Here is a 14,535-nt window from a genome sequence, read left to right as displayed (position 1 = left end):
CAATTTTCCTCCACAGTGGGTTAGAGTTCACACTTACCAAATAAAACCACAAACCTGGAAAAAAACCCACAAGCCCATCACCTACAATACTCTTACAGCAAGCACTAAAATTTAACATAAACCCACACAACACGTAAGGAATTAAGCACTTACATAATAATGACTCATTGTGTAAACATCATTTTCCAGGTGACACTGTCCATCATTTGGTAAAACAATGCCACCAAGTTTCCCATCTCCAGCAAAGTGAAACCCAGCATCCGTGGAAAATACCAGCAGCCGTGTAACATTCCTCCAGCCAATCAATGACTTAGAAAGAAAAAGATTTCAATTTTGAAACACTCATTCAACCTAAATCTCTGAATCTTCATACAATCTACCATAGTACTTTTAACCTAATATGATAAACTCTGGCCTTCTCTTTTCCCAATGCTAATAACAATCTTGCTGATCAATGCACAGAGCCCATTGAATGAAGCTCCCCCACCCCAACGCACTACTATATCTTACGTGGCTGTCCATTTCTTGGACTCTTTTAAAAAATTGTACCTTCAAAAACTTGTCTATCTTCCCCGCTAGACTGTACACTAAAGTTGCGTGTGAAGGACGGCATTTGTTTTTATTCATCATCGTATCTTAAGCACATCATACGTGCCCCATCAATATTTGCTGAATTAAATGGGTGTCTCAGTTCAGCCCATTTACCTTACTCTATTGCTGCTGCCTTGCTCCCAGCCATCCAGCTATCCAGCCTTGCTCTATCTTTCATACTATTTATTCTTTTATGGCTATCCATATTAGGGCTTCCTTTTTGTTTTCTCTCTCCCTGCTTTTTTTTTTTTTTAACTTTTTATTTTGAAATGTTTTCAAACTTATAGGATAGTTACAAAAATACAAACCCCATACAGAAAACTCCAACATATCCCACTACACCCTATCCCCAGATACCAAAACCATACAATTTTAACATTTTGCCACATTTATTGTATTATTCTATCTAAACATCAGTCTGTCAATCAAGCTACCTATCTATTCATCTATCAATCCATTTTCTCAACACTTGAGAACACGATGTATACATATTCTCTGAATACTTAATACTGCTGCATATATTTCCAAAGAATTAGAATATTCACTTATATATCTACTTTAAGTGCCGTCATCAAGTTAGATATTTAACATTAATATAAAGCTTACAGTCTATATTCCAGTTTTTCACATTTTTTCATATGTCCCATTAATGTCCTTTTGAGCCTTCTCTCATCCCTAGTTAGAGCCCATCCAAAATCATGTATTGTCTTTGTCACTGTTTCTTTAATTGCATTTTTTTTTTTATTGTGGGAACATTATATACCATCCACTTTCCCATCCCAACCACTCCCAAGCCTGCCCTTCACTCTGTTTGGTACCCTCACCACCTTCAATCACTCACACTTTTGCTTTCCTATAAGTTTGAAAGCATTTCAAAATCTCCCCAAACAGAAACCCTGCACCCATTTTGCATTAACTCCCCACTTCCTCGGTTCCCTGACCCAGGCAATCCGTACTCTTAATTTCCATCTCCATGAGCTTGCAAATTCTCTGATATTTTCTTTCCCAAATTTAACATTCCAGATCTGTAACATCTCATTTGCTTTGATACGAACTTAACTTCAACAATATGTAAAAACTATGTTCCTATACCCCTGCCTCCTTACCACCTTTATATAGTTTTTATCACAAATTACATATTGATGCAGGCCTTCCTTTTTAATTATAGAAAAAGCTATCTCCTTCAAGAACTTGCCCTGGTTAATTCCAATCATTCTAATTCATATGTAGTGTTTATTTATTCATTTATTTATCCTCCTCCTTATTCAACAAAGAAGTTAAGGCAGCAGCAAAATTCCTAATACTCATCTTTTCTCTGTAGTAATTTTGTGATTGTATTTGTCTATACTTAGTACATGTTTCTACATCTTCCTAAGACTGTAAATTCCTTGAAGGCCCACTGGAATTAAATATCTAACTTCATAACTGCATTTAAGGTGGAATTAGGTTTGTTAATGTTGGCGATCTTTTAAAAGCAAACTGTCTGTCTCTCTTGCATCTAGAGAAGTAGGTGGAAGAGTTAACTCCCATTCAGCACTGAGGAGGAATAGAGCAGTGGACCTATGCTATGACTTGTCTTCATCTGATTGCCTGAGGAATAGAGAGATCTAGCCCAGAAAATATTCTTCCCTCAGGGAGCTGCTAACAGGATTACAAATGAATGACTGGAAAGAAAACAGATGTCAGGCAAGGCACTACTTGGAATACTACTTTCTCTTCAGCTTTAAAAGCAGAGACTGACATTATATTGCAAGCACCACAGTGAGAAGTCAAAAGTAATAATAACATAGTAGCTAATATCTGCAGAGTGTTTGCTGGCACTTTATATGAATTATTGCATTTAAACTCCAACATAACCCTAGAGGTAAATACTATTATTCTGTTCTTTTAATCACTGTACTATGCTGCTTCACTTATTATCTTGAATATCAGTTAGCACTGTAGGAAAAATTAACTGACAAATAATCCTTAAGAGGAATGTGGAATCAAGGACGGTCTTCTAGGGAATAGGAAAAAGAAGAAAAAAAAATAAGATAGTAGTAAGGCACTTAAGACAAACGATCTACTTGTCAAAGTCTTCTAGTGTCAACCTCAGCTACACCACTTAAAAAAAAGTCGTATCAAAATCTTCAGCTGGTAAATGTCTCAAACACGCTAATTACTGGTACAATACAGACATGCTTATGACTACTGAAAAATTCGCCATCAAAATTACAAGTAATTTATGACTTTTCAAAATACCTGTTCTTATACTGCTTACAAATTAGGAATTAAATGTTCTTTCATTTTGAACTACTAAAACACAAAAGTTCTATCCCCTTTTCAAACACTATGAGCAGAAAAATCTGACCAAAAGAAAATGATATCTGAGAAACTATCCTATTTGAACATTTTTAAGGTTCCTGGTGATGCCTCCAATAATATCAATTCCATCTCTAGATACAAAGTCAGAGTGTTAGGACACCTGGGTCTGGTTCTAAATACCCAGAACACCAGCTAAAGTTCAGCAAAGTTGAACCATTGTTTCAAACTGGCTTTTAAAATCCTGTATAAATGAATTAACTGTCTGTTTAAATAAGGACTTAATGATTACATATGTTTTTATAAAGCACCTGAAGTAGGAGAGAACTTAATGGATTAAAACCTGTAACTTCTCTGGGATAAACACACATGCCATGGGAATTAAGGAATTTTTTCCTACTAAGTAAGAGTAAAATCACACTTAAAATTCAGACAAAAAGTATCCCCTTGTAGAAAATAAATGTACTTACTCCACAAACTGCAACTTGCATGATGGCATCAAAACCACCTTCTGGAGAATCCAAATTTCCAGATATACGCTGTTTACCAACAAGTTCGTTAAATACTTCCCCTTTATCAGTAAGACTCAGTACATTTTTGTAGCTAAATGGGCTGGTACAGTTCTGTTCACTTGTGCAAGGGTTCCTGAGCTTAGCTGGTGTTGTACTAATATAAGGCATCACAGTTTTTTCTACAAAGGAGCCAAACCCTGTGAAGGAAAAAAATGTATATTTGTATAAACATATATATACATGCAAGTGCATGTAAAGTCGCAGTTTTAAAAAGCATGTTACCATACGCAAGTCAACCCTTTTCTTTTGTCTACTGCACTTGAAAAATAATTCACATTCATTTTCCTAGCATACAGCTCCCGATAACTGCAAATTGAATGAAAGAACAAATAAACATTCTGGAATCCTAACAACTTCAAAAAGACTAACTTATTAAAAGCCTACCTTTTTTGTATTTAAATTATGCTTACTGAATAAAAGTCATTTTAAGTAAGTGGGAGTCTACTTTTTTTTACTGTTTCCACTAAAACAGAATTCATTTTTAAAAGGTAGCTTTTAGGTCTCAAGAAGACTGTCAAATCTTTCCAACAGTCTGCATTTAAACCTCTGCTGGCCCAAGAGTGGAAAGAAGCAGGCAGAAAAGAATGCATAAAACAGGAAAAAATCCTTTGGAAAGGAGATAATAAAATGAAAGATTTAGGTCTAAAGTGAGACTAGGTTGTACATACAGGTGTGGTCATAATAATTAGAGTGAAATAAGCCCATGTTTACAAAATCAACACAGGATTGGATAAATTCTATGAAAACAAGCATGCTCTTCATGATCTATAAGGTATAATCTGCATCCAACATGACAGCAACAGAATCAAGAATGGAACAGGAGAAGCCTGTGAGCTGTGTGACTACAATATCAGTTTCCTCTCAGAAATAAAATTCCAAAACCTGGCCTATTTACTTACAAATTACTTGTGGAGAACAAAGGAGTAAAAAATACGAAAGGGCTCAAAGAACTGCCAAGACTTACACACAAAAATTCACAAATTCTCCCGACATGCCTACCAATTCGGAAGTCTGAAGTAATCCTCCTCATTTCATTCATCAGATCGGTTCCGAGACTTTTCACATTCTCCAAGTCATCTTTCATCGAGTAGGAGAGATCCATGAGGTAGTAGAGGTCGATGGGGTAGTCCTCAGCTCTCTTGAATTTCAATGTAAATGTCTGCGGCTCTCCTAATTAAACAGTCAGGTAATGAAATGAGCTTGCCAGTGATTAAAAACAAAGGAGAAGGGCGGGCCGCGGTGGCTCAGCGGGCAAAGTGCTTGCCTGCTATGCCGGAGGACCTCGGTTCGATTCCCGGCCCCAGCCCATGTAACAAAAACGGAGAAACAAAATACAATAAAACAAGAAAATGTTTAAAAGATGTTTCCCTTTCTTCCTCCTTTCCTTCCTTCTATCCTTCCTTCCTTCTCTCTGTCTTTCCTTTAAAAAAAAAAAAAAACAAAGGAGAAAAACCAAGTGACTCTAACTTACATGGTTAACACTGCAGAATGACATACATTAAATGCTATAAATTATACAAAACTGGGAATACCACAGGGAACTCTAACAGACCCACTCAATTTCATTCAACAAACACCATTTGAAACCTAGTGATACAATAATGAAAAAGACAACATCTCTAATCCACGGTGGGCAAGAGAGACAGACAGTCGATTTATAACAGAGTTAGGAAACAGAGAAGAGGTCTGAGTGAAAATCATTAAATTTTGCACATGTGGATTTTTCTGTACAGATTTTTAGTAGACAGGTAAATAAAAGTGTTTGGAGTGCAGAAGAAGTGTGTCAGCTGATAAAGGTTTGTGAGGTATTTGCATACAAATGTTTTTTAAAGCCATAAAAGGAAAACCAACATTTAAGTGGACTGCACAGAGGGATGTGCTGGCTTGAAACTGTTGTGTACCCCAGAAAAGTCATGTTCTTTAATCCTCATTCAATACTGCTGGGTGGCAATGGATCCCAGAGCAACTTCAGCAGTGAACAGAGAGGTGTTTGCAGGGTCCCCTTGGGGTAATGGGGGAGAGGGTAGGAAGTGTGCAACTTCCCCATTTGGAGAATTTCTGATATTCTTTTGGGCAATTTTTGAACAGCCAATTCAGTGTGCCAAGCCCTCAATCGTCAGGGTTCGCCCCTGTGAGGCTTGTTCCTGCCGAAGATGGGCTAGGCCTACTTGAAACCCTGCCTAAGAATCACCCCCAGGGAACCTTTTATTGCTCAGCTGTGGCCTCTCTCTCTGGGCCAGCTCAGCAGGTAAGCTCACTCCCCTCCCTCCTGTGTGGGGTATGGCTCCCCGGGGGTGTGGATCATCCTGGCTGTGTGGGATGGAGATCCCAGGATGAGCCAGGACCCAGTATCAGGGGACTGAGAGGGACTTCTTGGCTGGAGGGGGAAAGTGAGAGATGAGACAAAATAGAGTTTCAGTGGCTGGGAGGTTTTGGGCAGAGTAAGGAAGTTGTCCTGGAGGTTATTCTTATGCATTGTGTGGATGTCTCTCTTTAGTTCATGGTGTATTAGAGTTGCTGGGGGGAGGTGCCTGGGGCTGTTGAGCTGTGTTCCAGTAGCCTAGATTCTGGAAGAGGACTGTATAAAGATGAAACATTTACAATGTGAACGTGTGATTGTGAAAGCCTTGTGTCTGATGCTTCTTATGTCTGGGGTGTGGTCAGATGAGTAAAAAAGAAGGATTAAAAAATGAATGAAGAATAGGGAAAGCAAAGGGTAAAATAGACTGGGTGGATAGAAACACTGGTGGTCAATGAGAGGTTAGGGTGTATGGTATATATGAGTCTTTTCTTTCTGTTTCTTTTTCTGGGGTAATGCAAATGTTCTAAGGAATGATCATGGTGATTATACAGCTATGTAATGATACTATGAGCCACTGATTGTACATGTTTAGATTGTATGTGTATGAGGATTTCTCAATAAAAATATATATACATATTGCTGGGTTGGATCTTTTTTATTAAGTTGTTTCTATGAAGATGTGACCAACCCAGTTGTGGGTGAGACCTTGGATTTTGGTGGTTTCCATGAAGATGTGTGTCCACCCATTCAAGATGGGGTTACCATAAGAGGGAGTGCTTTAGAGGGAACCATTCTGGGAAAAGCTTCAGAGCCAATAAGAAACCCAGACTGAAGCTGTTTGAACAAGAAGCCAAAGGACCAGCAGACACCAGCCATGTGCTTTACCAGATCAGTCTTGTTTGAGTCAAGGTGTCTTTCTCTGGATGTCTTACTTTGGACATTTTTGTGGCCTTAGAACTGTAAACTTGCAACCTAATGAACTCCCTTTATAAAAACCTCCCCATTTCTGATATATTGCATTGGGGCAGCATTAGCAAACTAAAATGGGGAGGAACTGAAAGGACGAAAAAGAAATAAGACATAAGAAAAAAACTAAGAATGATACTGGAAGACAAAAGGGGCACATTTAAAGAAGTTCAAAGAGTCACTTGGTACAAAAAGGCTGGGAAAAAAAAGGTGCTCCGACAAAGTTCATTAGATTTCGTGGTTCCAAGGTGAGGGTGGAGCTTTCCCAGAAGATTTAGAAGCGGAAACCCAGTTGAGTAGGTAGAAAACAGAAGGGAAATAAAGACAAGAAAATAAGGAGCACATATCATTCTTCCAAGGAGCTCGGAAAGAGAGGGAGGAAGGAAACTACAAAGGATAAATACAGGGATTTTCCTTTTTTAAGGATGGACTTCAAAGATACTTATAAAAAACTTAATATTTTAAAAATACTAAACAAATACAAATGAATAGTTTAAAATGTTGTCTAACCTCAATTTTATATAAAGTAACAATACTAAAGGATGGATACTTTTAAGTTATCATTATTCAATTAGTATTTTCTGGTTCTTTAGCAGAATTTACTTTGGACATTAGGCAACATTTAATGCCATTCCAAACACGTTTTACAAATGGCTGTATCTGCAAAAATTTTCTGAAATTTAACCTATTCCTTCCTTTTATCTGTGTGCCAGACTACAAATGAAAATGAACCCTCAAACAAAAAATGGTAAGAGGCTTAAAAATCATGGAAAACACTGAAGTAGAAATGAAGATATTAAAAGAGTTGCATTTCTGTACCTGATCGTAACTGCAAAACCAACTGCTGTGGTTGGATCTGAGTAATATCTTCAGGCTGCAGCTTCTCTGCTGTCCCTTTGCTACGGTTTGTGACATTTTTATTTTTCTTTATATCTTTGGAGCCTCTGGGATTTTCTATGTCGTCTGGATGGCAACCCTTCTTTTTTAAGGCTTCCAAATCATCACATCGGGCAGAGGTAGGCATTCCTTCTTGTAAAAATGTCTGAATGACATATAAAATGTAGATATGAACAAAAAGTGGAATGATCAAGACTTCTGCATAATCACAATTGCAAAATAAAACAACACCTGAAGTATTCTGGATTTTAAACAAAATATTTTCTTCATCTAAGAACATTCAAGAGTGCTCCTATTTAAAAACAAAACAAATCATTTCCTAGAAGGCAACACCATTTCCAGGACTCACCTAAGAGTAGATTCTAACTGTCCTAACTCCTAATTCAGACTACCAAATTATAAGAAATTTCTTATGATACATATACAATATGGTTAATTGCCACTAATAACATATATACCCTAAACTAGATAATATATTTTTCCCAAAATTTTCCTTAGAAAAGTCCATGCAAAGTCTTATAATTATATAGCTCTCTCCATCACAATAATTTGAAAAACCCTACATTTAGGGAAAACTTAAAAGACAAGAAGCATTCTGATTAATGATGGCAATTTTAAAAAGGAGATCAAGATATTTAGCACAGATTTAGTAATAAGTATTCCCGAAGGTTTGACCTCAAAATTTCAAGCATTGGCTAATATTGTTAATAATCCTTTTAAAATGTATTTTAAAAAGCAATACAAAAAGAGACTACAGTAAATGATTATATGACTAGTGTCATGAATATATTTCCATAAGGTGAATTTAGGAAAACAAAATAAAGGTCCTAATGGTAGGTGAGTGGCTACTTATGGCTTGGGGTAAAATTTCCAGTAATAACATGAATTTGAAATGTACTGTACCTCAAACAACTTAGATGGAAGTAAAAATGTTATCAAATGACTGAAAAAGTGCCTTGGTGGAAACAAAAACAGCACTGTTAAAGATATGTATGCAAAGATTTTTGAATAAAACTTTTTTAAAGAAATGGGGGGGGAATAACAAGTATTTATGTATGTGTTTCATTTAAAAATATGTATGTGTAAATAAATTATAAGTAGACATGATTATTTACATATATCCTTTAAAATAATATATTCAGTTGGTTAAAAAAATTTATTTTGAATCCTGACGTTGGAAAAGGGGCACTTCCTTTGATGGGGGTCACTTTATGTTCAGTCATATATGCTATTTATTACCTATCAGTTTCATGGGACTGTTCAGTGCAAAAGTAAGGTTATTTAAATATAAAGATGACACAGTGGTTTTTATCAGCTGTTTTTTAAAATGGAAACATAAACACTGATCACAGCATCTATGTAATTAGAGAAACAACTGGAAAGGAACATACCACAGGTCAGATGATTCAAAGCTGCACTATTTTTATATATTATCAAACCTAAGATACCACCAAAGCACAAGCTACTAGTGAATTATCCATTTCTAACTATTAGCCAATCCAGAAAACTTTAAGATCATAATCAACACCCAAATAAAATTTCACTAAACATATACCAAAATAGCCTTCAATAATTTACGAAATATGTCTTATAGCATCAAAGGTTCAATTACTGAAAGAACAGTTTGGCTAGGATAACCTTCATGACAAACTATTGTCCCCATAAAGTGAGTGTTGTTGATGATAACAGCAGCTACACTTTTCAGAACCCCCTAAATAAAACTACTTTATGTTCATCAGTTCTGATTCCTGTAACAACATAAAGCAGGCATTATTCTCATTTCACAGATAAGTAAACTGAGAATTTCAGTTAGTCCTGAATAAGAGAAACTCCCAGCACCCCGCCCCCCAACTGCCTCCAGTTTAATTCCAGTATGCCATTTTTAGGAGAATGGAATTGCCCTTAGGGACATTTTGGAATACCAAAACCAAAACCTTTCATTTCCTCTTTCATATGATCAAGCATTATGAAATATCTGATTCTTCACCAGTTACACTAATAAAACAGCCAGATGATTGAAATCTGGGACAAATGTTCAGCTGAAAGCATAAACAATAAACTTTTGACCTTCTGGTATTATTTATTATTACTACTACTCTGTAGTAATTAACTTCAAGATGACTTGTCCTTACTTCCTACTGACTCATTCAATCAGTTTATTCAATCAACATCTAGTAAGCTTTGTGGAAGGCATCAGTTTAGGCTACAAAAGTTAACAAAACTCAAAGCCTAATCTCAATTAGCTTATATCAGAATGCAAATCAATTCTATATTAGTTTAAATCAAACATAATTGGAAAGGTTAACTGTACTTCCCTCTCAGAATAAGGGAAAAAATCTAAAACAGTTGAAAACTAAACACCTCATCTTTTAGGGGGAAGCTGTCAAACAGAAATAAAGTACAAGCCACAAATATAATTAAAAATCTTCTAGAGTGGTAGGCCATGGTGGCTCAGTGGTAGAATTCTCGCCTGCCATGCCAGAAACCCAGGTTCAATTCCCGGTGCCTGTCCACGCAAAAAAAAAAAAAAAAAAATCATCTAACAGCCACACTAAAAAAAGTTAAAGAAACAGGAGAAATCAATTTTAAAAATATACCTAAAATATTATCAACATGAAATCAATATAAAAAATTATTGATTTTTTTAAATAATACTTGCAAATATGGTATCTATTTGAGACTTACAACAATTCCCAATTGGGACTATTCACATTTCAAAGGCTCAATAGCCACATGTGGCTAGAGGCACTGTGTTAGAAAAAATTAACTAGTCTTGAGGCCATCATGGTTTTTTGCACATCACTAATACTTACTCAAGAAACACTAATTTAAGTGGAAATTCTTATCTAGCACCTCCCAAGGACATGGCATGGGGCAAATTAAATTACTAGAGAATAAATGCAAAAGACAATCTTACTTACTGAATTTGTGCACCATCCACAATTTGGCCCTGCTTGTATACATTCCCCACATGATTTTGCATTTGCTTTTAAACATCTATTTTCATCTATCAGGAAAAAGAAAGAATACACCACTTTACTTCAAGTTTTAAAAGAGAAAATAATGAAAAACAATTTATAGGACTGTTCAACGAGAATGTTATGAACCCAGTTACTAAGCTGATCCCAATCTATCCCCCCAAAAACATGATTCAGTAAAGACCACAGGAAGCCACAGGACACAGTTATCTTTCTCACCTTCTGTACCAAATACTAGGTACTATTTAACTAAGTATACATCCTTATTTCCAAAGGCATAATTTTAGAATCTATTATTTGAATGGTCATAAATGTGATGAGCTTTCTTACCCATGGGTAAAGTGTTATTTCCTTACACTAGCATACTCCCCACCCCCACAAACATTTTCAGTGGCTTTCCCTTCAATTTTATTATGTGAATTATTTGAAAAGTCCATATTCATGTAGTCTAAAATCCCATGATTTTTCAGCCTGTGTTCAAACTGTCTTAAATTTTTTAAATCCATGCCTTTCGTATGGTAAGCACTAAATGTATCTTTTCTGATTATAAATGTAACATATTGATCATTATAAAAAAATTGGAAACTACATAAAAGCATATGGAACAAACTAAAAACTACCATAATCCACTCTAAGAAATAAATGCTAACTTTTTAGTATAATTTCTTTCCAGTCTTTTTTCTAAGCAGATACATCAAGAAATAACAAGGAAGCAAGCATTTATAGAAATAATACTCAAATGAAACTGAAGGCCTACTTATGTATACAGGATTTTTTTTACTGCTTTTTTTATTCCTTATCCTAAGCGTTCCCTTCATGATTACACATTCTTAAAAAAAAAAATTGCTTTTAATGATCACACACAATTTCACTCTATGAATGTATCCATATTTATTAGTGATTAAATTTAGTTTTCGATTGCACACGTGCACATTTCACACACTCCGTGCACACCCAGTCACTCCAAGCACAGACAAACACAGCCCCTGACAGCCCATTCTAATGAACATCCTTATACAAGCCTTAGTACGTATCTGATTGTTTCCTTGTAACAAACTCCAAAAGAAAAAGAAATACCAAGTTGAAGAGTCCTGCTGCTTTTAAGATTCTCGATAGACACTAATTCCTATCCAGAAGTAACATACTAATTTATACTCCCACCAGCAGCATATCTTCAATAATAACACTGGAAACTTTTTAATTTTAAAAATCTTTGCTCATAGAATATCAATTAAACTGTTAGTTATTTAAGGTTTCTTTTATTTTATCCATTTGGATAAATATATTTCCAGCTTTATTTCTCCTTGTGGATAATACCAGCATTTTGTGAGACTTTTTGATCAAAGAGTAAAAATATCAAGAAAGCCAATTACTCTTGGTTTTACTGTTTAAACAGTCATGGGTATGTCCCGAGTTCACCGTTCTGTACATTTACTTTTATTATTTTCTTTAAATATTTCCCATTGCCCTGGCCTTTGCTTCTTCTCTGCTCATTTGAAGCCTCAAACTCTCAGCTCTTTTCTGCGGTCTTTTCCTATCAGTTTAGAATTTTACTAGCCAACTCATCTGTAATCTTACACTTGTGGTTTTCCTCTAGATTTTCTTCACTAGTCTTTTTTCTTAATTGGTGTTCTGCTCTTACCACATTTGGAGTTATTGGATACCACAATTAACATGTACAAATCTGAATTTGTGATTCTTCCCACAGAATCAGTTCCACCTGGAATAGTCTTCACTTTAGCTGATGGTAACCCATTCCTTCCAACTGCTCCTTGGCTTCCTTTCATACCCCATAACTACTTCACTTAAAAATACAGACACAGGCAGTGCAATGGTGGCTCAGTGGCAGTATTCTTCGACTGCCATGCCAGAGACCCAGGTTCAATTCCCAGACCCTGCCCATGCCATTAAAAGAAAATAATAATACAGAGACATGCTTATTTTGAAATTTTTACACTTCTGAAATTGATACGTATCTTATAATCGATAGTACATCCTACTTTGGGGGGGCAGCATTTTTTCTTTCTGAGTAAGTCAAAGCTCTTACAGTGGCATCTTAGATTTAACAGAATAAGGTCTATCCAAAAATCAATCAACAGCCTCTCACTATCTGCACTGCTACCACCCTGACCAGACAACCGTCCTATCTTACTGGATTATGGCAAAGCCTTCTATCTGGTTTGTCTACCCAGCTCTCTGCACTTCAACCCCCACCCCAACCTATTTCAAAACTATAAGACAGATCATGTCACAGTCCTCTGCTCTCTGAGAGTCACGTCAAAGTTGTCAGAGGTCTTTTAAGTACCTATAGGATCTGCACACTCAGCCCGCCCCCTGCCCCCAACATCCCATACTCTCTCTGTCTCTGACTTCTCTCCTCCTCACTCACGCTGCACAGCCACACTGACGTGCTGTTTCCTGGATACCCCAACATACTTCACTCTTAGGAAGTTTGCACTGGCTGTTCCCTCCACATGAAACTCTCTTCCCAAGAGGGACACTGCCTTCATCTTTTAAAAGGCAGCTCTTCAACCAGTTATACCTTGATTACTTAAAACCATAAGAACTACAAAGCCATAATCCTGAACTCCCTCAATCTGCTGTATTTTTTTCTTTCTTCTTTTTTAAATAAATTCTATAATTTATTTATTTATTTTACTTTTTTTTCTATTCCCCCTTGGTAGAAAGTAAGCTTTCAGAGGGCAAAGATTTTCGGTTCATTTCGTTCCCTGATATATCCCAAGTGCTCAAGTAATGTCCGGCACCTAGAAGAATAAATATTTGTTGAATGAATATTTACCTATCTAAGCATTCTAATGGATTGGTCAGGTTCAAGTTTTAACTATTTGTTTCAATACCCACAAGTTATATATTTTTAAAGGTCTAGTAACTCTATCCTTTATTATATAGTACCAATTTATCTAGTATATTTTGCGCTTTTGACTATCAATAATATTTCTTTGGAAAAATAAATTTCCCTCTGTCACTACAATTTGGGAATAGCTATTAAAAATAAAAATATACATGCATTTAGCCCAATAATCTCACTGCTAGAAATTAATATTACAGGTTCAAGCAAAAAATTTCACCAAGATAAATGTAGAGCAGATAAACAGCTCACTGAAGCCTTTTTTGTAAAATCAAAACAAAATACTGCAGATACTCAAAGTGTCTTTTTCAAATAAGTGGAGTGATAAATTGTAGTGCACCCAAACTATGAAATACTATGCAGCTATTAAAAAGAGGCAGATCTCTATTTCTTGATATATAAAGATCTAGATAAATATAAATGAAAAGACAAAATGTGAAAGGATATATAGTGTAAGAACAGTAAAATCACTGTCTTATGGGTACATTTATATATGCAAATGAATTATATATAGATACTATTCACACTATATGTGAAAATAATAATAATTTTTTTTTTCTGGAAGAAGTCAAAAGATACTGTTACATATTAGAGAAGAAAAAAGGAAGTAGAAAAAAGACTCCCTATTTATTGTATTTCTGTACTATGCCATTTCCATTTTCTACATTTACTTATATGTATGGGTACTCTCTCTCTCTCATGTATTTTTGTTTGTTTTAATGTCAACAGGGATTATCTGGACAGGAACATTATAAGCCATTTTTTTTTTCTTTTTTGTATTTCTTTGCACTTAATCCTAATATATGTTATATTAAAAACACCATTAAAAATAACATTTTTCACACAATAAGCATATACACACCTACTTATTATTTATCTTCTGTCAAATTTATTCTTGCTCATTTCTTCCCTGCTATGTGCCCCTTTTCTAATATAATATACAAGTTTGGCCTTGTAGTTTACTTTCCAATCTTTCTCAAACTTAAATTTGTATTTTAATTTTTGCAGCACAGGTAATTCTTTACTCTCTACCTCTTCTCACATAGAATTCTCTTCATA

The 14,535-nt window shown here is 35.5% G+C and overlaps 1 protein-coding gene across 4 annotated transcripts in view; it reads right to left on the bottom strand.

Annotated features, from left to right (window-relative positions):
- Nucleotides 1-14,535, bottom strand: part of ITGB1 (integrin subunit beta 1) — a 114,862-nt gene that overhangs the window by 15,190 nt on the left and 85,137 nt on the right. For all 4 annotated transcript variants that reach the window (XM_077152124.1, XM_077152121.1, XM_077152125.1 and 1 more), the window contains exons 3-7: nt 10,551-10,636; nt 7,552-7,774; nt 4,464-4,634; nt 3,363-3,601; nt 154-309 (exon numbers count right to left, since the gene is read on the bottom strand). In XM_077152124.1, coding sequence (XP_077008239.1) covers nt 154-309; nt 3,363-3,601; nt 4,464-4,634; nt 7,552-7,774; nt 10,551-10,636 — 875 coding nt within the window. The remainder of the gene's footprint in view (nt 1-153; nt 310-3,362; nt 3,602-4,463; nt 4,635-7,551; nt 7,775-10,550; nt 10,637-14,535) is intronic.

This window comes from Tamandua tetradactyla, chromosome 1 (assembly GCF_023851605.1).
Source record: "Tamandua tetradactyla isolate mTamTet1 chromosome 1, mTamTet1.pri, whole genome shotgun sequence".
NCBI classification, from domain to species: domain Eukaryota; kingdom Metazoa; phylum Chordata; class Mammalia; order Pilosa; family Myrmecophagidae; genus Tamandua; species Tamandua tetradactyla.
The sequence above is the reverse complement of the archived record's forward strand: the minus strand, read 5'-3'. Positions and strand labels throughout refer to the sequence as shown.